The sequence below is a fragment of the Oreochromis niloticus genome, linkage group LG7 (genome assembly GCF_001858045.2).
Source record: "Oreochromis niloticus isolate F11D_XX linkage group LG7, O_niloticus_UMD_NMBU, whole genome shotgun sequence".
NCBI classification, from domain to species: domain Eukaryota; kingdom Metazoa; phylum Chordata; class Actinopteri; order Cichliformes; family Cichlidae; genus Oreochromis; species Oreochromis niloticus.
In genome coordinates, this window is record NC_031972.2 from 43,363,878 (window position 1) to 43,389,375 (window position 25,498).

The 25,498-nt window shown below is 38.7% G+C and overlaps 2 protein-coding genes across 6 annotated transcripts; one reads left to right on the forward strand and one right to left on the reverse strand.

Moving 5' to 3' along the window:
* Window positions 1–14,138: 14,138 nt before the first annotated feature.
* Window positions 14,139–18,838, forward strand: LOC100697903 (patatin-like phospholipase domain-containing protein 2). Of its 3 annotated transcripts, none has more exons than XM_005459968.3 (9): window positions 14,139–14,480; window positions 14,982–15,214; window positions 15,302–15,367; window positions 16,070–16,279; window positions 16,361–16,421; window positions 16,510–16,686; window positions 17,527–17,668; window positions 17,795–17,893; window positions 18,114–18,838. In XM_005459968.3, exons 1-9 carry the CDS (start codon window positions 14,294–14,296, stop codon window positions 18,370–18,372), a joined length of 1,434 nt encoding a protein of 477 aa, XP_005460025.1. In that variant the 5' UTR covers window positions 14,139–14,293; the 3' UTR covers window positions 18,373–18,838. The 3 variants fall into 3 exon arrangements, with proteins under 3 accessions (XP_005460025.1, XP_003455442.2, XP_013119666.1); XM_003455394.4 differs by having other exon boundaries at window positions 16,522–16,686; XM_013264212.3 differs by lacking the exon at window positions 17,527–17,668 and having other exon boundaries at window positions 18,114–18,326.
* LOC100698171 (G/T mismatch-specific thymine DNA glycosylase) lies at window positions 18,697–25,263 on the reverse strand. 3 transcript variants are annotated; one of them, XM_025908661.1, is made up of 11 exons: window positions 25,105–25,263; window positions 24,411–24,485; window positions 23,112–23,278; window positions 22,120–22,406; window positions 21,948–22,017; window positions 21,559–21,694; window positions 21,384–21,466; window positions 21,199–21,293; window positions 20,593–20,764; window positions 20,106–20,258; window positions 18,697–19,740 (listed from the first exon to the last, which is right to left on the reverse strand). In XM_025908661.1, exons 2-11 carry the CDS (start codon window positions 24,467–24,469, stop codon window positions 19,616–19,618), a joined length of 1,347 nt encoding a protein of 448 aa, XP_025764446.1. In that variant the 5' UTR covers window positions 24,470–24,485; window positions 25,105–25,263; the 3' UTR covers window positions 18,697–19,615. The 3 variants fall into 3 exon arrangements, with proteins under 3 accessions (XP_025764446.1, XP_005460026.1, XP_005460027.1); XM_005459969.4 differs by having other exon boundaries at window positions 18,697–19,743; XM_005459970.4 differs by lacking the exon at window positions 24,411–24,485 and having other exon boundaries at window positions 18,697–19,743; window positions 25,105–25,260.
* Window positions 25,264–25,498: the final 235 nt, after the last annotated feature.

Consider the following 25,498-nt stretch of genomic DNA (forward strand, 5'->3'; position numbering starts at 1 on the left):
ACCTTGTGATCCACAAAACAGCATAAGAGTAAAAGAGTAAAAGAAGAACTGACTGTGTTACAGCACCCGCTGCTTGTTGAGAGTAAAAGCGATAAGCGCTTTCACGTCTTTTTTTTTTAGCGACTTTTTTTCTTAAAAAAGTCGCTAGGGGGTCTGAAAACTCGCTAAATATAGCGACAAAGTCGCTAAGTTGGCAACACTGATTGAAACTCTATATTCCTGCAAAAAACCCAAACACACTCCCGTTCATTTCGATACGCATGATCTGAGCATGCGCGGAATGCAAATGCTCCACTTTGATGGGTTCCAGCGCTTTGATCTTCTTCTTTGATCTTCTCAGATCAAAGCGCTGACGTCACTGTCGCCGCCACAGAAACTTTTAAATACCCCACTTTCACCTTCCTAAACAGTTTCACTTGGAGCATTTTCAGAAACAGTGAGTTGTTTTTGCAAACCAGGAAATTTTGAGAAAGGGAAGGATTTAGTGATTTATGCGTTAAGCTCTTAAAGAAATGTCACAGGAAAAATTCAGTTATTCACCTTCTGACAAAGAGAATCGAGAGGAATCTCAAAGACATACAGAGGCACAGGTATCTCATAAGACAATAATGCAGGCAAAGATTAAAACAATTAAGATGCATCTGCATGAGATTCAGAAAAGACAGTTTCTCCTTATGCAGGAAATGAGCATTGCTGGTTTAGAAAGTCTTGAATGCCAAGTGGGAGAAGCTCAGTTTTTCATAATTAAAAATAATGTAATAATAGAAAGACAGAACACAGCAGAGATTAAAACCATTAATCTGATGCTCCATGAGCTTCAGGAAAAGGAAGAATTTCTCCTTGAGGAGAACAGCAGCATTACTGCTGAGCTTTCCAATGTTGAAAGTGAGAGAGATGGACAAAAGAAAGATAACACAAATCTCAGGAAAGCTTTGGAAAATCTTGAGTGCAAAGTGTCAGAAGCACAGGATTTAATAATTAAAAACAATGAAATAATAAAAAAACAGAACAGGGCAGAGTTTAAAACCATTCAGATGCATCTGCATGAGATTCAAAAAAAGCAAGCGTTTCTCTTTAAGCAGAAAAGGAGCATTGCTGCTTTAGAAACACCTGAGTGCCAAGCGGGAGAAGCTCATCGTCTAATAATTCAAAATAATGACATAATAGAAAGACAGTACAGGGAAATTGTGTACAAGTGGGAACTGATAGATGACCTTTATAAAGTTTTAGAAACAAGGCTACAGACGGCCCAAGATCTTAAGGATGTGCTCAGTATGGTGCAAAAACAAAATGTATTGGCTGATGTGAAAAATGTGCAAGAGGAATGTCAGATTGCTGGTGAACTTCTGCAGCTGGAGAATCCTCCTGGCGAGGTTCAGACTAGTGATTCGTGGCGTTGTGGTGCCAAACGACTACTTAAAGTAGGTTTAGGTCTTGCCACAGCGGGCCTTGTTGCTTGCTGGGCCTTCTCAAAGATGTTCAACTGAAGTGAATGTCCAAGCTGCTATTTGTGGAATTGTGCTTATTATCTACTTGAGCCCTACTGCAATTGTCGATGTGCACCAGTTACATTTTAAAGAACAGTAATGTTTTCCAACCATGATCTACTAACCATACCAACCTGTGGTAACTATACTGTGCTCTCCTTTAAGTGTTATTTGGCCCCTCATCCCCCAACCAGTCATGGCAGATGGCTGCCCCTCCCTGAGCCTGGTTCTGTCATAGGTTTCTTCCTGTTAAAAGGGAGTTTTTCCTTTCCACAGTTGCCTAGTGCTTGCTCATAGGGGATCATTTGATTGTTGGGGTTGATAATTTCAATCCAATTGGATTGAAATTAATTGGCTTGAAGTGGAAAAACTTCAGGTGAAGGGTTCACTTGATGGGGAGCACTAAAAAAACTACGGAAAAACATCAAATGTAGTTATATGCAAATCAAAATAAAGAAAACAAATATTTAAAAATCCCCTACTGCTTTGTTTATTTATTTAAAAGAACAGTTTTACATTTTGGCCACTGTCTCATTTACTGCCAAGTAAATGGTTTCAGACTTGCCAGAACGTCACATGAACATCAGCCTGCTATAACTAAATCAGTGACTTAGGATGAAGTAATGGTCCTATAGACAATGCGTGTGTGTGTGTGTGTGTGTGTGTGTGTGTGTGTGTGTGTGTGTGTGGCCAAACCACACAGTAAACCTGGATTAGTTGAATTTATTAAAGTAAAGAAAAAAAAACTGTAAAACAAAATTCAGTTATCTCTTTCCAGTAGCTGTCTCCATTTGATCATCTTTTTCCTTTTATTGGCTTGGCTGCTTTGCCACTCTGCCCGGAAGCGCAGCAGCCCAGAGACGACTCTTCAGTGTGCATGTTGTGACAAGCAAGAAAGGGAAATATTCAAGTCTGAATTGCAGGAAAATAGAGTTCAGCTAAGGGTAAAAGACGTATTTCGAAGGAGTGCAGGGGATGTAATCTATAGGGTAGATTTTTAAGAACGACAGGTGTTTATCTGAGATTGTAGGCGGAGAAACCTCTCTGACCCACACTCCAGTCCAGAAGGTGGCGATAATGCAAATAAAAGTTGTTTGCCAACTGCCATTAAAATGTAGAAGAAGGAGGAGGAGAAGAATTCCCCCCCCCCCCGCTGGTTTGCTGAGTAGAACTCGTTAGTACAGCCCTGTTACTAGTACTAGTCTGTAACTAAGTTTTCTTGTATATAGATTCCTGGACCCATTTCTGTTTCCTGATCTGTTCCCCTGAGTCTGGCAGTGAGGTGTGGAGCAAACGAGAGCGTGAGTGGTGAAGAGGATTGTGAAAGTGGAGAGTGAGGAGCCGACGTGTGGTGTGTTTTGGACCCGTTTCCCTTCCATCCCTGGAAAGCCCAGCCCTGTGCACTGTATATAGTTTCATCTAGTGTTGTTGTTAATAAACTTGTGACTTTTATTCTGAATTCAGCTGCTCTATGCCTGAGTCCATTCCTCCCTTATGACAGTTTTCTAGATAATCGAATATTAATACAACGATAAACACTTGAAATTGGAGAAAACTAATGAAAATAGGGTCCTGACATTTTTGCACATTTCCTAGTAATTAGTGCATCTTTCCCTGGAATTAATTCAAGACAGACTGGTGATCACAGTCTTGATGGAAATGTTTGATGGACTGAGATGGAATGACCCACGAGTACATAAGAGTCCCACAGGTCTTAAACTAACAGCTTTCCTTTATGTTTTCCACCAAACACCAGTCACAACATCCACACTGAAGAGTGGTCTCCAGGCTGCTGCGCTTCCGGGTAGAGCCAATAAAAGGAAAAAGTTGAGATGGTCAAGTCAATTGGCTTTTATTGTCATTTCAACCATGTACAGTGGTACAGTACAGAGTGAAACGAGACAGCGTTCCTCCGAGACACTGGTGCTACATATGACATATAACAGACAATCAACACAGGACTACATAAGGTGCAATGTGCAAAAATTGCAGAAAAACAAGACAGTGCAACACTAGACAGAACAGGACGATACAGACACAAGACAGTGCGATGAAAATGTGCAAAATACTGAGGACAAATGTAGACAGCTACTGGAAAGAGACAGCTGACTTTCTCTTTACAGGTCTGCCAAGAAGGTGACTTTTAAGTAACGGATGAACAGCTGCTAATGGAAATGTTACAGTACCTGGTAACTTTCTGGAGATGACAAGCTGCCACTCAGCATGGCACTATGTAATTACCAAAATCTCCACAGATGTTGTTTCAACCAACAAGACTAAGTATAAATGTGGTTGAGTCTGAAACAAAACCTTCAAAATGCGTTTGAAGATTTCAAAAAAGTCAATGAAAAATAAAATATTACTAATAAAAATATGTAATGTGTTGGGTGATGTGTGTTACATGAAGTGGGTGAACGTTGGTCATCAAGTTTTTCTGATGATTTGGTGAGCATACATACCCACAATAGAAAATGTGTCCCAAATGGAGTTTGACACGTTTACACATGATGTGAGTTCTCTACAAGTAATATAAATTACGAAAATGATTTCTTTACTTAATTCTTGCAATATAGGTCTATATATGTTTGGTTTTTTTAGCTCAAAGAGAAACTTTTCAATGATTATACCATATGTTGCTTGCATTGGCTAACATGAACATCGTATGGTTTTCTGGACTATGAATGAAAAGAAGTCCATCGTTAATATTCTTTAATAGGGAACTGATTCATTATCAAGGTAGAAATATGGTTAAAGGAAGCCTTAGTCCTTTAGGTATTAACAAAGATACTTCACCACATTGAGTAGCATATATTAAAACACAAATACACACACAAGCCCCTTTTAACTGCTTTTCAGTTACCAGTGACACTGTCTGTTCTGTAGTTCCAACATAACACCCCAGCTTGTGTCACTCAAGAATGCGAGTTTGATTGATGACCCTAGCCTTGACCTTTGACCTTACCGGATGTACTCTGGAAGTGACTAATCGATTCCAGATGTGTGCATCCGGTGGGGTGAGGTAATCCGGAAGTGACTAATTTGACGTGATGAATTGCATCCGTTGGGAAAAAATTTTTATGTTTTGTCCAGAGAGAGAGGGGGTCGTTCCTGGGGGGGATGGAAAGTTCAGGGGGTAACACAGCAGATTTCTGATGAGTCAGTGGAGATCAGAGCGCATGCTGTATAGAGAGACAGAATGATCGCAGCAGTTAGTTTTTCACAGACAAGAGTTGAACTCATAGTTTGAATTCTGTTTAGTACACCGTTTAAATGTTTCAGTCTCTATTATTAGTATCAATATTATGACAAAGATCTTGAAAACCATTTTCTCAGTAAAGACTCAGGGCTATTTATTGTTTTACAATAGCGGGTTTAGATTTAATTTACTTTCTTATATTAACCTTATTACAGATGCAATAAAATAAAAACCTTTAAGATTATCTGACTAATAATGGATTGCATTTATATAGCGCCTCAAAGCGCACACACTGCTGGAGGTAAGCTACACCAGTGATTGTAACCTACAGAGTACTGTGCAAAGAATATCATACAGGCTGCCAACTCAACTCCTTGTGTAAAATAACCCAGAGTGAAAAAAAAAAAGCACCGTGCACATATTCAGAACTCGGTCCTATTTAGCGTCCCAAATAATTTTATGAAAACAATTTCACTCTCGGATGAAGTATTTTGGTTTTGTGAGGTAAAGAGTTTTTCTTCATTTTTTAGAAGTAATTTTACAACAGGTTTTCTCATTAGCAGACAACGATCAAGATAAATTTGACCCTCAGAAACTAATAACTAATAATGTGGATATTTTGGGTAATGAAAGAGCAGATAGGCTGGCCAAAGCAGCGGTTACAAAAGTCGATATAGATGTACAGATACCACTGTCAAAATCTGAAGGGAAAAGTATAGTTTAGACAGAATGTAAGAACTTTGGGCAAATGGCAGGGATAATGACACAAAAGGGAGACATTTATGTAGGGTGCAAAACACAATAGAAGCTAAGAGGAGTAGCGGACTAAAGAGACAGGAGGAGGTTATTATCAATAGAATACAAACAGGCCACTGCTTTTTAAACGCATAGGTGCTCCATAGTTTTGGCTTTGCTCAGGGCACAAGTTTAAACTCACTGCTTAGTTCACAGTTGAATAGCCTTGTTGCATTCACTTCTTTTCTAAATAAACTTTGTCACTTAAAAGTTCCCTGTGCTCCATCTGCATCCTACAATGGAGTCCTTTTCTCTCGAGTTGGCTACGACTGTGACACTGCCAGACTTTTATTGAATGATTTGAACACAACATTCCTGCTGTGATCACCTGCACAGGTGTCCTGCTACAGTTTTCCTTTGGGTGCTAGTGGCAGTGACATCGAAGAGTAAACACTGCCCCGTGTGTGTGTGTGTGTGTGTGTGTGTGTGTGTGTGTGTGTGTGTGAAATCAGATCATCTTTCCCTGGAATTAATTCAAGAAAGACTGATGATCACAGTCTTGATGGAAATGTTTGATGGACTGAGATGGAATGACCCACAAGTCAAACACCAGTCACAGCATCCACACTGAAGAGTGGTCTCCAGGCTGCTGCGCTTCCTGGCATAGCGGCAAAGAAGAAGCCAATAAAAAGAAAAAGTTGAGATGGTCAAATTATTACTTTTATTGTCATTTCAACCATGTACAGTGGTACAGTACAGAGTGAAACGAGACCACGTTCCTCCGAGGCTGGTGCTACATATGACACATAACATTCTTATTGTATTCTAATTTTTGCTTCAGAACTTTTGCACTGTCCACTTCCTGCTGTGACAAAACAAATTTCCCACGTGTGGGACTAATAAAGGTCATCTTATCTTATCTTATCTTATCTTATTTAAACATGGTGAAGGTGTTGATGAACTTACAGTGATTACATGGTTTCACACACAATCACCTGCCAATCAACTTTAAATGACATAAATACAGATGCAATTAAACTGCACATGAATCCCATAAACATGAAGCTCTGACCTCCTACATGACTGAAGGACTTCAGGTTTATCAGTGACTGAATCAGTTGATCCTAACAGCTCCCATCGTGACAGACAGATAAATAAATCTACAACATTAAACACTAGAAATGAAATATATTAGCAAGACCTTCATAAAACCTGCGTTTAAAGTGATTCACATTCATGTGCTCAGACTGCCTCTCCTGCCTGCATGACAGGCAGTAAATTGAGGATTTGATCTGTTTAGAAGCTCAGGCCTGCAGTCTGTCACATCAAAGTCAAGCCGTACCTCGACAGCAAGGGCCGCGAGCTGCCGTCAGCTTTCGACTTTGTCGAATTCACTCGCTCGCTCTTTGTCAACTGATCCTTTCCCCAGCCTTTATTGTCATCTCCGCTATATACAGTACAGTATCTAGAGATGAGATGATGAGGCTCCAGTTACATTCAGTGCAACCCCCCAGTGGAGGCGCTGCTAGGCTATTTTGGTGATGGAGGTGGTGTTGGTGGTCCAGGTGAGGTTGTCTGAGATGTAAATTCACAGGAATTTGATGCTGTTAAGAGTCTCTACCATGGGACCCTGGAGGCTGAGTGGTGTGTGGGTGGAGCCAGTATTCCTGAAGTCAATGATCATCTCTTTGGTTTTGTCCACATTCAGGGACGGGATGTTCTCGCTGCACCAGAACGCCAGCTGCTGAACCTCATCTCTGTACGCCGACTCGTCGTTGTTGCTGATGAGCGAACCTGATGATGTGGTTGGAGCTGTGTAGAGCAGTGCAGTGTCAGGACAGCGAACAACAGTGGGATGAGAACACTGCCTTGAGGAGCTCCTGTTCTCAGTCTGATGGTGCTGGAGATGTTGTCGCCGATTCTGAAGAGCTGTCTCGGTTTTACTGACCTGCTGGGAGGCAGATGTTCCATCTTGAATCTTAGGCAGAATATCCAGTGATGAGCAGCTTCTTTGTACTTCCTGTTTCACTGTTGTTTCTTCTCCCAGCAGATGACTTTCTTATTTTGGAATCATATATTATATCTGAGGAAACCTGCTGTAAACTGCAGTCTGTGCACTTAATAAACAATGAAAATATATATTTTATGTTATTAAAATAAGATATGTAAAAGGACTTTGATGTGTGTGAGTGACTTCTATTGTTATATCATACACTGATTAGTTTTCTCTGAAATCTAAACAGAAGAAACAAAGAGGTATTCACCCTCCGCCTCTTCCTTTTCTCTGTACAAATATTATATTTTATTATAACTTTCTTGTTAAACAGAATTCAGATGATGGTGACAGTCTCACCCTGGCGGTTCAGCTCCTTTCCTCGTCCATCAGGTCAGAGGTCATTTCACTGTCTTCCATAAACTGCTGGAAGCCCAGAAGATTAAGGCAGCGGGTCCTTAAACTGAAGAGAACATAGATTACGACACAGAATCACAAACATAATTACATACAGTACTGTGCAAAGGTTTCATCAATCAACAAAATGCAGTGAATGAACATAAGAGAAATCTAAATCACGTCACATTTTGACGTGATTTACACATCATGCATTTATTTCCTCACGCTTGGACTACTGTAACTCACTGTTGATGTATCTAAGCAAAGGTTCTCTGGATCGTCTGCAGGTTGTGCGAAACGCTGCCGCTAGGGTTTTGACAAAATCTGTATTCACATGTGACACCGTTCCTATCTCAGCTACACTGGCTTCCTGTTGAATTCAGAGGCCATTTTAAGATCCTGGTCTTGACTTTTAGATCAGAGATGTTGGCACCAGCCTACATCTCTGATCTGCTACAGCCCTACATCCCTAGCAGGTGCCTCAGGTCATCTGATCAGGGCTTACTTGCTATAAAACAGACTAAGATCAGAACTAAGGGTGATGGAGCTTTTGCCACTGTGGCCCCTAGACTGTGGAACTCTCTCCCCTAAACCTTAAGAATTGTGGACGCAGTAGTTGTTTTTAAAAAAACAACTCAAAACTCACCTTTTTAAAACTGCTTTTGGTTAATTTTTGCCTGTTTTATATTGTCTGTTTTATATTGTCTGTTTTACCTTTTTATGACTGGTTATCTTATGTGCAGCACTTTATGACTCTGTCTAGAAAGGCGCTATATATATAAAATTTTATTTACTTATTTTTCTGAACGCATTCTTTGTTTACAGCATTGTTGCATACCTGCCTAAACCTTTGGCACACTACTGTATATATAACCGCTGTGTTCCTGCGATGAAAGGTAAAAAGAATGAAAGACCTCCAAGTAATTAACTTACCTGCTCCAGTTCCTCTCCTACAGGGAATTGTAGGAGAGGAAAGGGGTACCCCAAATTTAAAGGGTTGCACCAAAAAGGTGTAACAGCAGGTGTGTTACACAGTGTGGGTATTTACAGAGGTGTGAGCAGTCTGCAGCTTGTTGTGGTGGGAGATGGCCGAGTCCATGTGGATCAAACAGGGGAGGAGTGAGACGACAAGACAGCCTGCAGGAGGAAAACACCACAAAGTCACAAAACCTCCATCAAGTTGACTCCTCCATTATCTCCGGGTCAGCATCTGGGTCACATGATATGTTGTTTAATAACATGTTGACTCACTACACAACTCTCTGTAGTTTGTGTGCTTTAAGAAAATAAGAGGAGACTTTAAGGTCTTTTGAAACAGTACAAATGTTCGCCCTGTATATGAGGAGGAACATTCCCGAAAGAAACACATGTACTTGTGTCTTCTCTTGGTTTACAGGGATGTGTTTCCTCACCCTTTCCTCACCCTTTCAAGTACCCTCACAGAGTGGAGTGTCTTTGAACATGATGACCTACAGACTCACACAACCGCAGGTTACATCAAGCACTGCATGGACACTGTCTCCACGGAAAAGCCTGTCCGGGTCTACCCCAAACATAAACCCTGGATGACGAGTAAGGTTCAGGCATTGTTAAAGGCATGCAACTCAACACACAAATCTGGGGACCAGGACATGTACAGCAGAGCAAGAGCAGACCTTAAATAAGGCATCAGAGCAGCAAAGCTGGAGTATTCAAACAATCTATCAGACCACCTCTGTGATAACAACTCCAGAAAGGTATGGGAAGGCCTGAAACACATCACCAATTACAAAGGCAATGGGACAAATATAGATAATATGGACATCTCATTAGCAGAGGAACTTAAGCACTTCTTTGCCCGCTTCGAGAAAACTGCAGTCACCCCCACCATGCACGACGCCCTGCCCACAGCCTCCTCTGAGCACAGTCCCCACACATTTAGCCTCCAAGAACATCAGGTCCGCAATGTGTTCAGAGCAGTAAATCAGAGGAACGCAGCTGGCCCTGACGGAATACCTGGTAGATTGCTCAAAGCCTGCGCCGACCAGCTGGCTCCCATGTTCACCAGACTATTCAATCTTTCCCTGTCACATGCCACTGTCCCTCACTCTCTGAAATCTGCAACAATAGTCCCCAAGTCCACCACCATCAGTAGCCTCAGCGACTACAGACCCATCGCACTGACTCCAGTGATTGCACAGTGCTTCGAGAAGCTGCTCCTAAGGCACATAAAGGACTGCCTCCCACCCTACAAGGCAAACAAGTCCACAGAGGATGCAATTTCCACTGCCCTTCACTCTGCTCTGCGTCACCTGGAGTATCCTGGGAAATCAGTAAGGATGCTCTTTATTGATTTCAGCTCGGCCTTCAATACCATCATCCCAGACATGGTATTGAAGTATAGACAAGCTTTTAAACCTAGACCCAGACCCCCCCCCGCTACATGTCCATGGATCAAAAACTTTCTCACAGGCCGTTCAAAATCAGTCAAGGTTGGCAACCGGAGATGATCCACCTTGTCACTCAGCACTGGCTCACCACAGGGATGTGTGCCGAGTCCACTCCTATACACCATCTGCACCAGTGGCTGCACCCCCACGCACCCCTGCAACATCATCATCAAATTTGCAGACGACACCACTCTGATGGGGCTCATCACCAACGATGATGACACCTCCTACAGACATGAGGTCCAGCGACTGTCAGAATGGTGTAACTACAAAAACCTCACCCTAAACACCAAGAAAACAAAGGAAGAGGTCATGGACTTCCGAAAAACAAGAACTGATCCCCCTCCCCTCTCCATAAAAGGTGACTATGTGGAGATGGTGTCTTCCTTTAATAGTAGAAGTTTATATGCCAACTTTCACAACATAAGAGAATATTTAAGCAAATTTGCACATCCATTCAGTGTGATTGCAGTATCTGAGATGTGGATTAATATGGAGAAAGGAGTGGACTTTGAAATAGATGGATATGAACTAAATTTTATGAACAGAAAGAATGGTGGGGGTGTGGCTTTGTTTGTGGACAAAAATTTAAAATACAGGGTGGTGGAAAAAATGACAGTGGTGGTGGACAACATATTAGAGTGTGTAACAATAGAAATTAGTATGGAAAAAAAGAAAAATGTCGTTGTAAGTTGTATATATAGAACACAAGGTTCTTATATTGAAATATTTAAGGAGTGGGTAGATAAAACATTTATTAGGACAAATCAAAAAGTTATGTTCATTTGTGGGGATTTCAACATAGACCTATTAAATCCAAACAAACATAGTATGACAGATGAGTTTATTAATACAATGTATAGCATGGGACTCTGTCCAGTGATCACTAAACCCAGCAGGATTACAGCACAGTCGGCAACCTTAATAGACAATATATTTACTAATGAAATAGAAAACAGATCTATAAGTGGTCTCCTAATTAATGACATCAGTGATCATCTACCTGTTTTTGTAGTGTATGACAGCAATTACAGGAAGGTCAAACAGGAAAATACAACAAAATACAAACGAGTGAGAACAGAGGAGTCCATAAATGCATTTAAAAGTGATTTACTTAAGCAAGAATGGGAGATGTTGTATAAGGAAAAAAATATTGATAAAGCTTATGAGACTTTTTTAGGAAAATTTAAACTGTTATATGATAGCCGTTGCCCAGTAAAGAAATATAGCAAAAAACAAAAATATGCAGCGTGCCCATGGATCACAAAAGGATTACAAAATGCATGTAAAAAGAAAAATACCTTATATAGAGAATTTATAAAGAACAGAAGTACAGAAGCTGAAAATAAATACAAGAAATATAAAAATAAATTAACTAGTATTTTGAGGTCATGTAAAAAGGAATATTATGAGAAATTATTAAATATGAATAAAAATAACATTAAAGGGATTTGGAAAACATTAAATACCATCATTAAAAATGGTTATAGGCAGTTAAATTATCCTTAGTATTTCACTGATAATGATAGAAATATTAGTAACATGAGTGATGTGGTTAATGAGTTCAATAAATTCTTTGTAAGTGTTGGGCCAGACTTGGCTGATACAATTCCTGATATAACAAATTCTGCAGAGAAAGAAACTAAACTCATTGACCGTAATCCTCATTCAATGTTTTTAACGGTGGTAGAAGAAAAGGAAATCATTGATATTGTTGGGAAATCACAAACAAAAAATTCTACAGACTTTGATGACATTAATATGGAAATCGTTAAGAAAGTGATCGATGGCATCTCCAAACCCTTAACATACATTTGCAATTTGTCTCTACAAACTGGTGCATTCCCAACACAAATGAAAACAGCTAAAGTAATACCACTGTTTAAAAATGGAGATAAATGGAGACACCAATTCACAAATTACAGGCCTGTTTCTCTACTTTCACAATTTTCAAAATACTGGAAAAAGTTTTCATTAATAGACTTGACAAATTTATAGATAAACATAAAATAATAATGGACAGTCAGTATGGTTTCAGACCAAATAGATCAACATCTATGGCATTAATGGAACTAATTGAAAATATCACCAACAATATAGATCAAAGAGAATGCACAGTTGGTGTTTTCATTGACCTAAAAAAAGCTTTTGACACAATTAATCCTGAAATATTACTTGATAAACTGGAGTACTATGGCATTAGAGGAGTGGTGCTAGAGTGGGTAAGGAGTTACTTGAGAGACAGGCAACAATTTGTGAAGATTGGTGAATATCAATCAGAGTGCCTGGACATTGTTTGTGGAGTTCCACAGGGGTCAGTATTGGGACCAAAGCTGTTTATCCTGTATATCAATGATATATGTAAAACATCTGATATATTACAGTTTATTTTATTTGCAGATGATACAAATATTTTTTGTGCTGGAGAGAATTCACAGCAGCTTTTGGAAATTGTCACACAAGAAATGATTAAACTGAAAACATGGTTTGACAGAAACAAGTTATCACTAAATTTGAAAAAAACTACATTTATGTTATTTGGAAATTGTAAAAAAGATGCTGGAGCAAAATTGTTAATAAATAATGTTGAAGTAGAGCAAGTTTCTCATACAAAATTTCTAGGTGTGATAATAGATAACAAAATCTGCTGGAAACCTCACATAAAGCATATACAAGCTAAACTGTCAAGAAGCATCTCTGTACTGAGTAAAGCTAAACATTTTTTGCCTTCCAAATCACTCCGGGTACTTTACTGTTCACTTATATTGCCATATTTGGAATACTGTGTGGAAATCTGGGGAAATACATACAAAACTTCACTTCAACCATTATGTAAAATTCAGAAAAAAGCAATCAGGATGATTACTAAAGCAGGATTTAGAGACCACACTAACATCATGTTCTTGAAATTAAAAATTCTGAAGTTTATGGATCTTATAAAATATAAAACTGTAAAAATTATGTACAAAGCCAGATACAATATGTTACAAGGAAATGTACAGAGGATGTTTTTTGACAGAGAAGGGGACTATGAATTGAGGGGAAAATTAAATCTGAAGACTCTTAAAGCACCGACAAAGGTTAAAACCTTTTGTGTTACTATTTGTGGGGTAAAACTGTGGACCTACAGCAATGTTCAAGCATTAGTAAGTTCATAAAGATGTTTCGAAAACTGCTTTTGGAAGAATATGAAACTGATAAAGTTGATCACCCATTGTATATATAACTATGCTAAATTGTATCTAAATTATATCTGTCACTATAGCTATGTTTATACATGTCCTCCTTGTTTATTGTGTGGGGTAAGTGATGATGGGAATTAGGGGTAACAATGAATAGTGGGATTCAATAGAATGTTGAGCATGGGGTAGGGATTAATAAGTATGTTATACTTCTTCCTACTCCATTTCAGACTTAATAATTGTCATTTCATGTCATTTAGACTCTGTTTTATTTTATTTATTTTCTGTTTTTTGTTTTATCTGAGCACATACATGTGTGTATTTACATATATATTCGTATTTGTAAATGCAAGTATGTGTACTTGTGTATATATTGTTTTTTCTGTATATGTCTGAAATAAAGATACAATAACAATAACATTTGCTAATATGATGTAACACACATGTTTCTTGGGGTTTTTTTGTATCTCATAAATTATAGCCCTTCACAAACACCTACTAACCAGTCAGAATGGTCATGGCGTTTTCCCACTTGTACCTCCCATATTTTTGTACACAGTGCGGAGTTGTGTAACTAATGAAAACTGTATCACATGTCATACAGCGGGCCAAATTACAGTTAGTGAGCAACTCCAGCTTGTTTTCTATTTTGAAACGTTTGAGCCTAGTAGGTTATGCAATACCACACCATAGCCAGCTAAAACACTCCCCGTTTACATCTGACTGTAGTGCAGATAACGCAGGTCAATTCAACCCTGGGAGGCTCCTAAATGCACCAGCTGAACTCTGAGACACGACTGACAAAATGACAATATTATAGATATCGTTCTGAGTTTTAATCAATCTGACAGTCAGTGGAGAAACCAGATAAGATGTTTAACTGGGTCGAGGAGTGGAACATCTCTTTTGCAGGCTGTGGATTCAGGAGCATTTACTACGTGGGAGCTTTGAGCTGTATCCTGGAGCGGGCTCCACAGCTGGTTCATGGTGCTTCTAAAATTTGTGGATCTTCCTCTGGGTGTCTCGTGGCTGCAGCTCTCACTGTTGGCATTCCCATTGGTGAGTCACATTTAATGTACACTGCAACTTACAGTTTGTCCAGCTCTTCAACAATTTATTTCTTAAAGAGAAATTAAAGAGGATTTCATAAATAAAATGTAACTGTTGGTATCATTCATGATACCAATAATTGATGTTTATTGCACAGCGTTGTATTTTTGTATAACATTTTTGTCTTTTTTTTCATTTGCACTTGAAGTACCTGTCCATTCATGAAGTTCAGGCATATCTCAAAACAAATGGTGTTGTAACTGACACTAGGCGGTGTATTTCACAAGTTCACTGACACACAAACAGCTGATACAACAGAGAGAGCAAATTCCATAGGTCGCACAGAATTCATGGTCAAGAGAGGAGACTGTAGGGAAAACAACTGCTGCACAATAAAAAAAAAAACTTCCAAAGTCTTTTAGACATGTGGATAATGCAATGATACATCATAATGTCACTGGTTCTCTACATTAGCCTGAACATTTGGTTCTGCTGCATTTTCTCCCTCAGAACAGTTGTGTGCTGATATTTTAACCACAGCGAAGGAGGCCAGAAAACACACCCTTGGAGTTTTCCACCCAACCTTCAGCCTGCTCCGGACAGTCAGGGACTCCCTGCTGGAAAAGCTTCCAGAAGATGCCCACCTCCGGGCTTCTGGAAGGCTCTGTGTGTCTCTCACCCGAATAGCTGATGGGAAAAATGTTTTGGTGTCCGAGTTTGCCAGCAGAGAGGAGCTCATTCAGGTTGATCAGATTGGTGATTTTACAGAAAAATTGTTGGGATCTTTTAGGCTTCTCTGTTCTAGTGATCTAACCTCTTTACCTTTGCAGGTTCTCATGTGCAGCTGTTTTTTCCCTGTTTACTGTGGTTTCATCCCACCTTCATACCGTGGCATGGTCAGTTGAGCTTAACTTTTTTTGTATGCTTTCTTTGCTTTTACTGGTCTTATTATTGAAATAAATGAGTAGCGATTTCTGTGCCATAGACCATAGAGAATGGGAAAGAAAAAAATATCTGACCGCTTCAAAGCTACAGGAGCATTTTATTGCCAGATTTCAGGGGCAGGTTAATTTGGGAATCATATAAGTGGAACGGGATATCATTCATATATCATATCAAATCCTTTCTCATCACGCCCAGTTGCAGTTGAGCGAAGACAACCATCTCAGCAGTCTCAGCAAGTTTCATAACATAACCTTACTGATCAGTCGGTGATGTTATGGTGGGCATGGCCATCTTATACAGTCTATGGCTTTCTTGGCTAAAAGATGCAATATCTGGAGGCTTTGTTACAGCCAAAGCTTTTAATTTTTTCTCCACTCACACTTTAATTTTAAACTCATTCAAGGTTTACATAAGGTAAATGGAATAGAGCACACAGGTAAAGAGGCAAGCACACTGAAAATTATGATTGAGCATACAAACAGAGCACACAGCATACGTGTGATCTTTATTTGAGAGTAGTAATCCACCTTTACTTTATAAACGCTGTAGATGCTTTGTATATGAGGACAGTTCATGACATGTTTTTGTCACACTAGATCTACTTCGTCATCTCAGCTTGCCATCAATTTTGATCAGCTTTTCTTTCTTCTAAGCGCTACATGGATGGAGCACTGAGCAACATGATGCCGTTGTCCGAGCAGAGAAACACCATCACTATGGCCCCGTTCTCAGGCGAGAGTGACATTTGCCCCAGAGAAGGGTCCTACAATTTCTTTGAAGTCCACTACGGAAACGTCAGCATTCAGGTCAACACTGGGAATGTATATCGAGTCTGTACATCCTTCCTTCCCCCCAGACTTGAGGTGGGTTCATGTCCAGAGCTCATGACTTTAAAGCAGTAGAGTGTAAAGTAATGTTTAACTCTTTTTTTTTTTGTGAGACAGAAGCTGGCTGAGATATGCCACAATGGCTACATGGATGCTTTTTGTTTCCTGAGAGAGAAAGGTGAGATTTTTCCACCTTCATTTTCTTTAGCTTTTCTGGTTTACACCATAAAGTGACAGCAAAACATGTTATCAACCAACTGTCTCAGATCTGCTTACAGCACAAAATATTCACAGCAGTGCAGTGGTAGGAGCCAAATCTCCTTGCTGTGAGCAGATGAAGGAAGTGGGTCGAGCAGAAGAGAGGATGATGAAGTGTCACAAGGAAAACCATCAGTGGCTGGACCATAGAGTCATTGAGAATCTCCCAGTGGCTATCAAGAAAAGTAAGGAGGTCAAGTGAGACAGGCTGATCATCAGATGTACAGAAGTTTTTCAAAAGAGCTATTGTAAGACTTTATTTTAATTGAAAAAAAAAATTGTCATTGTAAGAGTGCTGGTTCAAATGGTAAAGAGGACACAGAAATGGAACAGGTAGAGTGTAATGATTTGGAATGAACATAAAACAAAACAATCATCTTTATGTTCGACTTTCATGGCCACTGGTCCTGGATAAACCCCAGTGGAGGTGGGTGCGTTGACTCACAAAACACCAGTTGTGGTGTACAAACCTAAACAAGGGGTCCTGAAAGCCTTTTCAAAGATTAACTTCTGACAGTTAATGACATTTAGATAGTTAAATTGATTATGTTAATGCTAACAAATTGAAAAAGTATTACATTAGGAGGGCATTACTTGCATCCACCATCTTGATACTGCTGTATTCTTCAAGGTAAGAAGATAGAGGAATCTAATGTAACTCATAATCAAATAATCATGAACTATTTCTTTACATTAACTGTTAACCAGATAAATAATCTAAAGATTAAATATTAACTTTCAACTTACGAAATCCTCACTGCTTTTAGTACAATGGTAGGGTAGGCTGTAACAGTCTTTCTGATCTATTCAGTGGATTTATATAGACTGCCAGGTCTGTCCACTGAGCAGCAGAATATGATGTAATCTTAAGACTTCAAACTAGTGATTTAAATTTCCCATTTTATGTAAAATGTATTAAATTGAGGTTTAAATGAACAATGTCATTTATCCCACACACTAGGTCTCTCACAGGTAGCATGATACATAATTTTATGTAATTTCCACCCTTTGTGTGTCTGTGTTAGTTCTATGTGAGGCATGCAGGGATAGTCATGATGGTGGCAGCAGGTGGCCGCATTACAGGGACTTCCTGACAATGAATTTGTTTACGTATCTACTTACCTTCCTCATCTTACCTGTTGAGCTGACCATCTTATTTACCAAAAGGTAAAGTGTGAACAGTTTGATCCGAGACTAATACCCTATTCTCTACTGGACTTTGGAATGAACTTGGGTTAACAACAGCAATTAGTACTTCAATTTCTTTCTTTTTTCTGTGTTTTACTGTGACAGCATGGTGTCATTCAGCTGTACAGCACTTTGCAGACTGTTATTGTGGTCTGCAGATTTCTACAGGCAGAAATGGAGCATTAGCAATGATAGTATCAACAGGTATGTGTACATAAAAATTCACAATTTTACCTTTAAAAAAAACAAAAAACTGATTTAACCTTAGGACTATTAAATCTCATTTTTGGCTTTTACATATGCCATGTCTTTGTCACTCCAACAAACTGTATCTGTTGCTAATATTATAAGGAGGTAACATTAATGAAAAGCTCATCCTTTGTGTGATGATGATTTTCAGCTTTTTCCTCTTCATATTCTTCAGCGCATCTCGAGAGACTAACTGCATCTGCAGGTCATCTGGTTCAGACAGCAGGAATCAGAGAGGACGAGACATAAATACACAAACTCTGAAATCAAAGATGACCTCAGATTCTAAAATGAATCTCTGCTGGGACACCAATGGCAACATGGATCTTATGCCCCCAGTCTCAACTAGAACTGTATCTGGCCAGGTGATGTTAAACACACCAGCAAAGGGACATGTAATCAACCATAAACAAAGTGGAAAAAAGACTGATTAAAGGAAACCAACAAAGGAAAACAAACAAACAAACAAAAAAACTTCAGCATTTGCTGAACTTATTGACATCTTATCAACACCATGAGTCGAAGTGTAATGTACAACAGGAAAATAAAAAGAACGCCTTTTTCTTCGCAAAGATTGAATAGCTACCATGTGATATTGAAACAAAGGTAAAACAAAAGTATAGAAAAAGCATCATCAGTACATTTTATTGGACAAATGAGTCATTCCGTGTGACCGATATAATCATAAACATAACATAATTCTACAATTCCTAAATCAAATCAAATCAAATAAAACCCATTAAATGTTTCGTAACATATTTAAAGGCTGGTGAGACGATGCCTCTGCAGGACCTCTGACATCGAGTCATCACTTTGCATCTCATCAGTTCATAGCACCATGAATGTAACATATTAATGCTAACCAAGTCCTCCCTGCAAACAGAGGATCACACAAGCTCACACTGATCAGTCAATTTATAAAATAAAATTTCTGGAGTTTATCTGCTGTTTAAACAGCAGATGTGAAAGTTCTCATTTACTGCATTGCAGTGCAGTGCAGTGCAGTACAGTACAGTACAGTACAGTACAGTAAAAAGGCAAAACAAAGGTTTAAATGATGTGTGACTGTCTTTGAAAAGACAGTCACACATCATTAGCCACTTTCAGACAAGTATTAATTTGCATTCATCTAACAGCATCTTATCAATGTGCACCCCTGGTCACTCTGTTATAAAAGTCAGAAGGGCAATCCTTTTGGGCCAAACCTAGTAATATTTACGAATCAATTTAAGAAACAGACAGTATAAAAATTGGTGCTGAAGCGCCTTAAACCAAAGGCCAGCATAATGATTCATGTGGTTGCCAAAAAAAATTCTCTGGAATAACGGTATGTGTGAATAAAGCTCTGAGGAACATTACCATCACTTATGTCAGGACAGAGCACCATCGATGTTGAACGCACCGTGTCTGAAAGAGGCTATTGTCAAGTCCCTGATTTCACATATTTAAAAAGACTGCAGTGAAGACGATCATGCTGTATATGTTTACAAGATCACAAAGAATTAAAAAGGTGCAGAAAATATATTCTGCAAATTTTCTAAAAAGTCCACTACATGTTTTTTTTTTATATATTCCACTCAGACATTAATTAAAAAGGAATTCTAAAACCTGACAAAAAAAGAGGTAAGAGCTAAGTTTGCTCAAGTCTCTGTGTGTAGCACAGGCAAGCCCTTTTCCTCATATGCTACCATCTTTTGGTCCGCTGCCTATGTCTGGAATCTGATCTGCAAACGACTGGGTCATCCACTGTCCGTCCGGGAGCTGGCCATCAGCTGTTTGTGATACAGTCGCCTCCTGTGCTCCTTCTGGGGGTGGAGAACACAGAAACAGAAGCATTTTTCTATGCATGTAAGATGTGAACTAATGATGTCTGTAGCAAAGTTAATGCTCATGGTTACTCCATCTCCTGGCCAGGATTGTGCCATCACTTTAAGACAAATTACACATGTCCATGCAATTACATAACACTACATTCACATCTGAGTAACAGACGGACTTATAAAAACTCAAATTTATACAAAGATTTATGCAAATTATACAAACTCGAGTGTCTCAACAGGTGGAGAATACAACTACCTGAAACTAGAAACCATAAGTGCTGAGCACTGTAGATGAATGTTGGGTGCATCCGAGCTCGCCCTCAGGCTCACCTATCTGAATGACTTGCCTGTATTTTCAGCAGATGAAAACGTGCAGTGACCGTTGCTCTGGCTTTCAGCTTGGCTTCCTTCAGGTCCCCTCTCGACATATGCTCCGCCATAGGCATCTTCATAACCAGGATCATATTGTTCTTCCTTTATTGCCAGCCTCTTGGCATCCTCTGTTGATATAAAAGGGGAAGAAATAACAAAATGCTTTAAAAAATTAATAAAATGGACAGGATATTAAATTAATGACTTCACTCATTTTAGTGGCTTTGAGGCATTTCTACAATATTAAAAGTAGGGAAAGTATCTATGGTAAATAACAGCGTAGTAGTTTTACTTTAGATTTTTTTAAAATTGAATTTTAATTAAAACTTTTAATTAAAGCCGCTGTAAAGGTACTTAGTGGTGAAATTCAGGTTAGACAGGCAAGTAACACATTTTTTTAAAGAAAAAACAAAACAAAACCCAAACACACACACACACACACACACCCCTGCTCACGCTTACCCTTGGCCAGCTGAAGGTCAAATGTGTAGTTGACCTCTTGGATCTCTGTGCTTTTTTGGACACCCTTCAGCTGGTCTCTGAGTTCTCTCAGTTTGATGTAGAAGTGGACTTTGTCCTGAGCACGAGGGAATTGGGCGCAACGAGCGCTGGATGAAGGCATCAGAAACAAAGCCTGCAAAGAAGAAACAAACTCTTATGTCTTCAGAATGAAGTATCAGTTACTTTTAAGTATCACACTTTTTTAAAAAAAATTTCTTACAGTTCTTAATTTTCTACTTGTCTATATTGATTTCCTTTGATATGAATATGTTGATCATATCACTTCTATCACAAAATATAAAGACTTGCACATTCACTTTTGGGTCAGTTCCTATAATTACAAATTTAAGCCTTTATGAACAAAATACTAGAAAAATCCTACATTTTATTTTTGGCATCTTAATATTATTTTCACACTTTGAACATTCTCTATTAAATTTATTGAATAAATACAAATAAAAGATGAAAATATTTCTAAAATATTCTTGAAGAACAGCATGTATCTGTATCATTTCCACCAACATCTGAAGAAACCTTTAAAAACTTGACTGAAAACTGAGTTCTCACCACGTCACAGTCGGGGATCTTGTGTGGCTGCAAACCAAATTCAAGTTTTTGTGGTTTTTTACCAAACAGTTCTCTGCAGAACATTTCATAGATGCCTGGAGACAAAAGAAGATTACTATTAGCTTAACTGACTTAAGCAAACCGTTTCATGGTCACCATTGTTCTTTGTTAGTAAGTGGACTTACATTTTCCATTGAACACAGCAATAAGGGGCTTGTATTTTTTCAGCTTCTCCACAAGAATTTTGCCTCCTTCACGCAACTCTTTACTGGTGAGATGAAATGAAAGAAAAAGTTTTATGAAACCTGTAAAACATTTTTTTTTCTAATATGATAACTGAAATCTTTTACAGTCATATACCTTGAAAGATCTTTGCTCCCTGGTGTTGCCCTGGCCACCATGTTGGTGAAGCCCATTTTATACTTAACAGGTAGGACGGTGTCATGCATGTGGTTGAGCTGCTCATCAGTAAATCCAGACAGAAACAAACACTTCCCTGAAATCAAAAAGTGACCAGGTGATTCAGCAACAAAGGCTAATAAATACTGACATTTTACTGAAGCTGGAGTACCCAGAAGAATTCCATACAGGAAGAGAATTTACAAACTTCACAGAGAAAGGACATGCTTTATTCTGTAAGGTAAAAATCTGCACCACTGTGTCAGCAAATCAATAACCTTTCTGAAGCCCAGGATCCATTTTTATGTTACCATAAGACAACTCAAAATAATTACAGTATCATAACTTACAGAAATGATTTCCAGGACCTGGAAACCATCGTCCAATGAAAGCTGCCATCAGACCTGGATTGATACCAATCTGAAAGCAAACCAGTGATGTCAGCCAAGCTTATGTTCACATTATGGTCTAGCAGTGAACTAGATATGATATATAATTATCCAACTAAAAAGTAAATCTTACAATGACATAGTCCAGGTTGTAGTCCAGTAGGTCTGGTAGAGTCTTTTTCATGACCTCCTCCTCTGACATGCCCTTGAAGCGGTCTACTTTCCTCTTCACCTTCTTGAAAGTTTCATCAATCTTCTCCTGTTTCCCATCAGCCTGAGCTGCCTTTTTGGGCTTTGGACCTGGTTTTGCTTTAGGTGCATTTGGGTCTTTTGGTGGCTTTCGTGCCTTCGGGACTTTTGGTGGTGTGGGTGCCCCTGGTTGCTTGGGTTGAGCTGCTCTGCCTCTCTTTTTAGCTGGAGCTACAAGAATTGAAAAAACAAAAATAAAAAAAAAGGTAAGAGACCATGATGTAAGTACTGTTGTAAGTCATTTGCTCTTGTGTGGTGTTAAACTGCAGTTTTGGCAGACTATTTCTATATATCATCATGCCTTAATATACAGCAAATACATTATATGAAAAAGAAAAAAAACATCATATATAATGGTAAGGCTGTCACATTAAACTAACATTAGGTCCTAAACTGAGGTTAAAGTGCAGCAAGGGGAAAAAAGTTTATAACCCAAAGTAGATTTTTCTTTGTGAACAGGCTGCGGTCAGCTGCCCTAGCAAAGCTTCCTCCTTCCTCCAACTCATCAATGCATACTTTACACAACTGACTTACTGACTACACAATATTCATGCTTTGGTTAATAAACTTACTTCCCTTGTCACTGTCTATGAGCAAAAGGAACTCTGAGCGACCGTAGGAAGGAGGAAGCTTTTAAAGCTGAGCACATCATGCTTAGGTATAGCTCCAGCCAATTTACCTGTTCCTGCTGAACATCATGGAGCAGAAAACAAAACATAAACGCCTAGTGCCCAGATAGGCAATTTAACTCATAATGTTTTGATGACCCCTATCAGACTAAATTACCTATTAACTGAAGGAATATCATTCCAGCCCATTTTAAACCCTGATCCTAACTTATAACTAGGTGTTAACGCAATAAATATATCAAAGTACGTTTTGTCAAGTTGGTAGGTTCTAGCTGATCCATCATGGGTTCCGGATTAACCATGTTTGCCATAGCTGGCTCTCCAACTTGATGCTCTGTATAGTGAAACTGATGTTCAGGAATGACGTCTGAATATTGAGCCTGGAGAGCTTGAAACTGCTGGGCAGACCGAACCCTGAGGTGGAGGGAATTCAGAAAAACAAAACAAAAGCAAAAAATGGGTAAGTATTATTACAACAATCAAGCTGGCTGTGTGAGATTCACTGTGGAGTTAAAACAGATGTTAGCTGGATTACATAAACCATGTGCTTTTTGTTTAGGTCTTTTCGTATTTAGTTGAGCGGTGATAAAAGAGCAAACACATTGATTTTAATCATCTAATTACAAGATCCCACGTTTAATTTCAAGCATTTCTGAGAGTAGTGCAACTTCATAAACTATTTGGTATAGCACAAACAGATTAAATCTAATTAAAACTAAACAAAAACATCAAAAGCATTAGTGGTTCTGCTATAAAGTAGGTTTATTGTGAATTAAATTACTTCTAAATATAGTAGGTAGAGCAGAGAAACTGGCACCTGACTCTATACTCCTTACAAAACATTTAATATATATGTCCATCAAGGATTGCAGAATGGGAATATATAGATCACCCAACTGTTGGCAGAAATAATTCCAATGTTAGGCTGAATCCACACTAATGTTTTCATTTTAACATGTTCACCTGGATGTTGTATTTTACCACAGTTTGAGATATGATCTCCATCTAATTATAGATGGAGATCACATCTGATAATGATTGTCAACACCAGAGTTTCTACTCATGTGTTACATGACTGGATTGCTTGACAGTTCTAAAAACTGGAAATTTTATTTTATTTTTATGATTGGGGTATTTTTTCCCCAAACACAAAGATCTTTAAATGGTATTAGTTAAAATATCTTAGTATCTATAAAGAAGCAAAAAATAAAATAAAATAAAAACAAATGGGTAAAGGCTGTGATTTACTAAAATCATAGGTAGCTTTGTGCTGGTGTAAAAGGTGCAAGTACTACATAGGAAGAACAGTAGCATAAAGTAAGACCAGATTTTTTCTTCCTTGGACCAAACAATGAAAGAAAGGCATCATAGCCCAGCTGAGATTCTTTGATCATTTTCTGTGATCAAAGAAAAAACAAAACAAAACGTCAAACAGGCAACTATGTGCACATGCTTTCATTTCATAGCATCACACTTTGCCAGTTAGAGGGCTGCTGACATAATCTGGGTCCAGTCTGGCCACACTGTGGTGAGGAGGAAGACTCACCACTGTTGAAGGTACTCCGGAGATACAACAGGCAGTGATCCATTCAGCCTTTCTTCCATCTTTTGGGTGGTTTGACTTTATTAAATAAATCAATACGGATGTTGAAGAAACACAGCTAGGTAATGTACATGTGGTTTAACATATAAGAGTTTGGCAGTACATGAAATTGAACGCATGTGGCAGCATACTTTAGTCAGGCTGTGGAGATGTACAAAACATAAACCAAAACACAAACACCAACAAAAGATAACTTAAATGGCCGTGACACATTAAAGTAAAGTCCAATTACTAATAGCCGAATAGATTTAGTATTTATAACAGTGGATATTTTAAATAGAGCATACAGTGTACACCTGCTAAAATGTTTACCCTTTTCTTCCATGGCTATGCTAACTAACAAGCTAACATGAATTAAAACGGTTATACATTTCCTGTTTTAAAACAGGTTTAGAATACGATGCAATGAGGTAAAAGTTCGCGTTTGTGGCTATCAATTCAGATAATGATGTCTATTTGTGGTAATATAAATGTTAAGATGTAATGCTATTCAGTAGACGTGCCACAAGTACAGCTAATGTTAGCCAACAGCTAGCCGGGTAGTTAACTTAGCATGGATGAATGGCTTCGCTTCCACTAAGACTTCTCCCCAAGAAATTGTAAACAATTTCTTAATATCAATACACGTAAAACATACCTGTTGAGGGCACGGATGAAGCACTTCTTTTACGGTAAAATGGTTATTTTTTTTTCCATATATTCACACACTTCTATTCATAACATTTGAGGTGGAACAGATGCAACAAAGACATGACAATCCTGCTACTCAACTTTGACACCGGAACATCTTAAGGTTAAGATGTAGGGGTGACTAGGAAAACTGTCGGTTATTGTAATAGGGGAAAAATAGCCCTATTGAATATTTCTGCGCCATGAAATATTTTCTACATGTTATTTTTATAAGCATATCGGAGAATAGTGTTTTTAATGCAAATTTGACTGTATAAATCGTTAGAAATTAAAACGACACGCCCCTATTTTCGGATTGGTATGAGCTGCTCGGTTTAAACTCCGTGAGGTTGCTGTCTATT

Bases quoted from the DNA above. Each gene is read 5' to 3' on its own strand.
- LOC100697903 (XM_005459968.3), top strand. From the start codon at position 14,294: ATGTTTAACTGGGTCGAGGAGTGGAACATCTCTTTTGCAGGCTGTGGA. The intron at 16,687-17,526 runs GTAAGGAGGTCA...TGTCTGTGTTAG, and splicing joins CCCAGTGGCTATCAAGAAAA to TTCTATGTGAGGCATGCAGG. The intron at 17,894-18,113 runs GTATGTGTACAT...CATATTCTTCAG, and splicing joins AGCAATGATAGTATCAACAG to CGCATCTCGAGAGACTAACT.
- LOC100698171 (XM_005459969.4), bottom strand. From the start codon at position 24,469: ATGGAAGAAAGGCTGAATGGATCACTGCCTGTTGTATCTCCGGAGTAC. The intron at 22,407-23,111 runs GTACTTTGATAT...CAATTCTTGTAG, and splicing joins ACCTACCAACTTGACAAAAC to CTCCAGCTAAAAAGAGAGGC. The intron at 20,259-20,592 runs GTAAGCGTGAGC...TTATATCAACAG, and splicing joins TGACCTTCAGCTGGCCAAGG to AGGATGCCAAGAGGCTGGCA.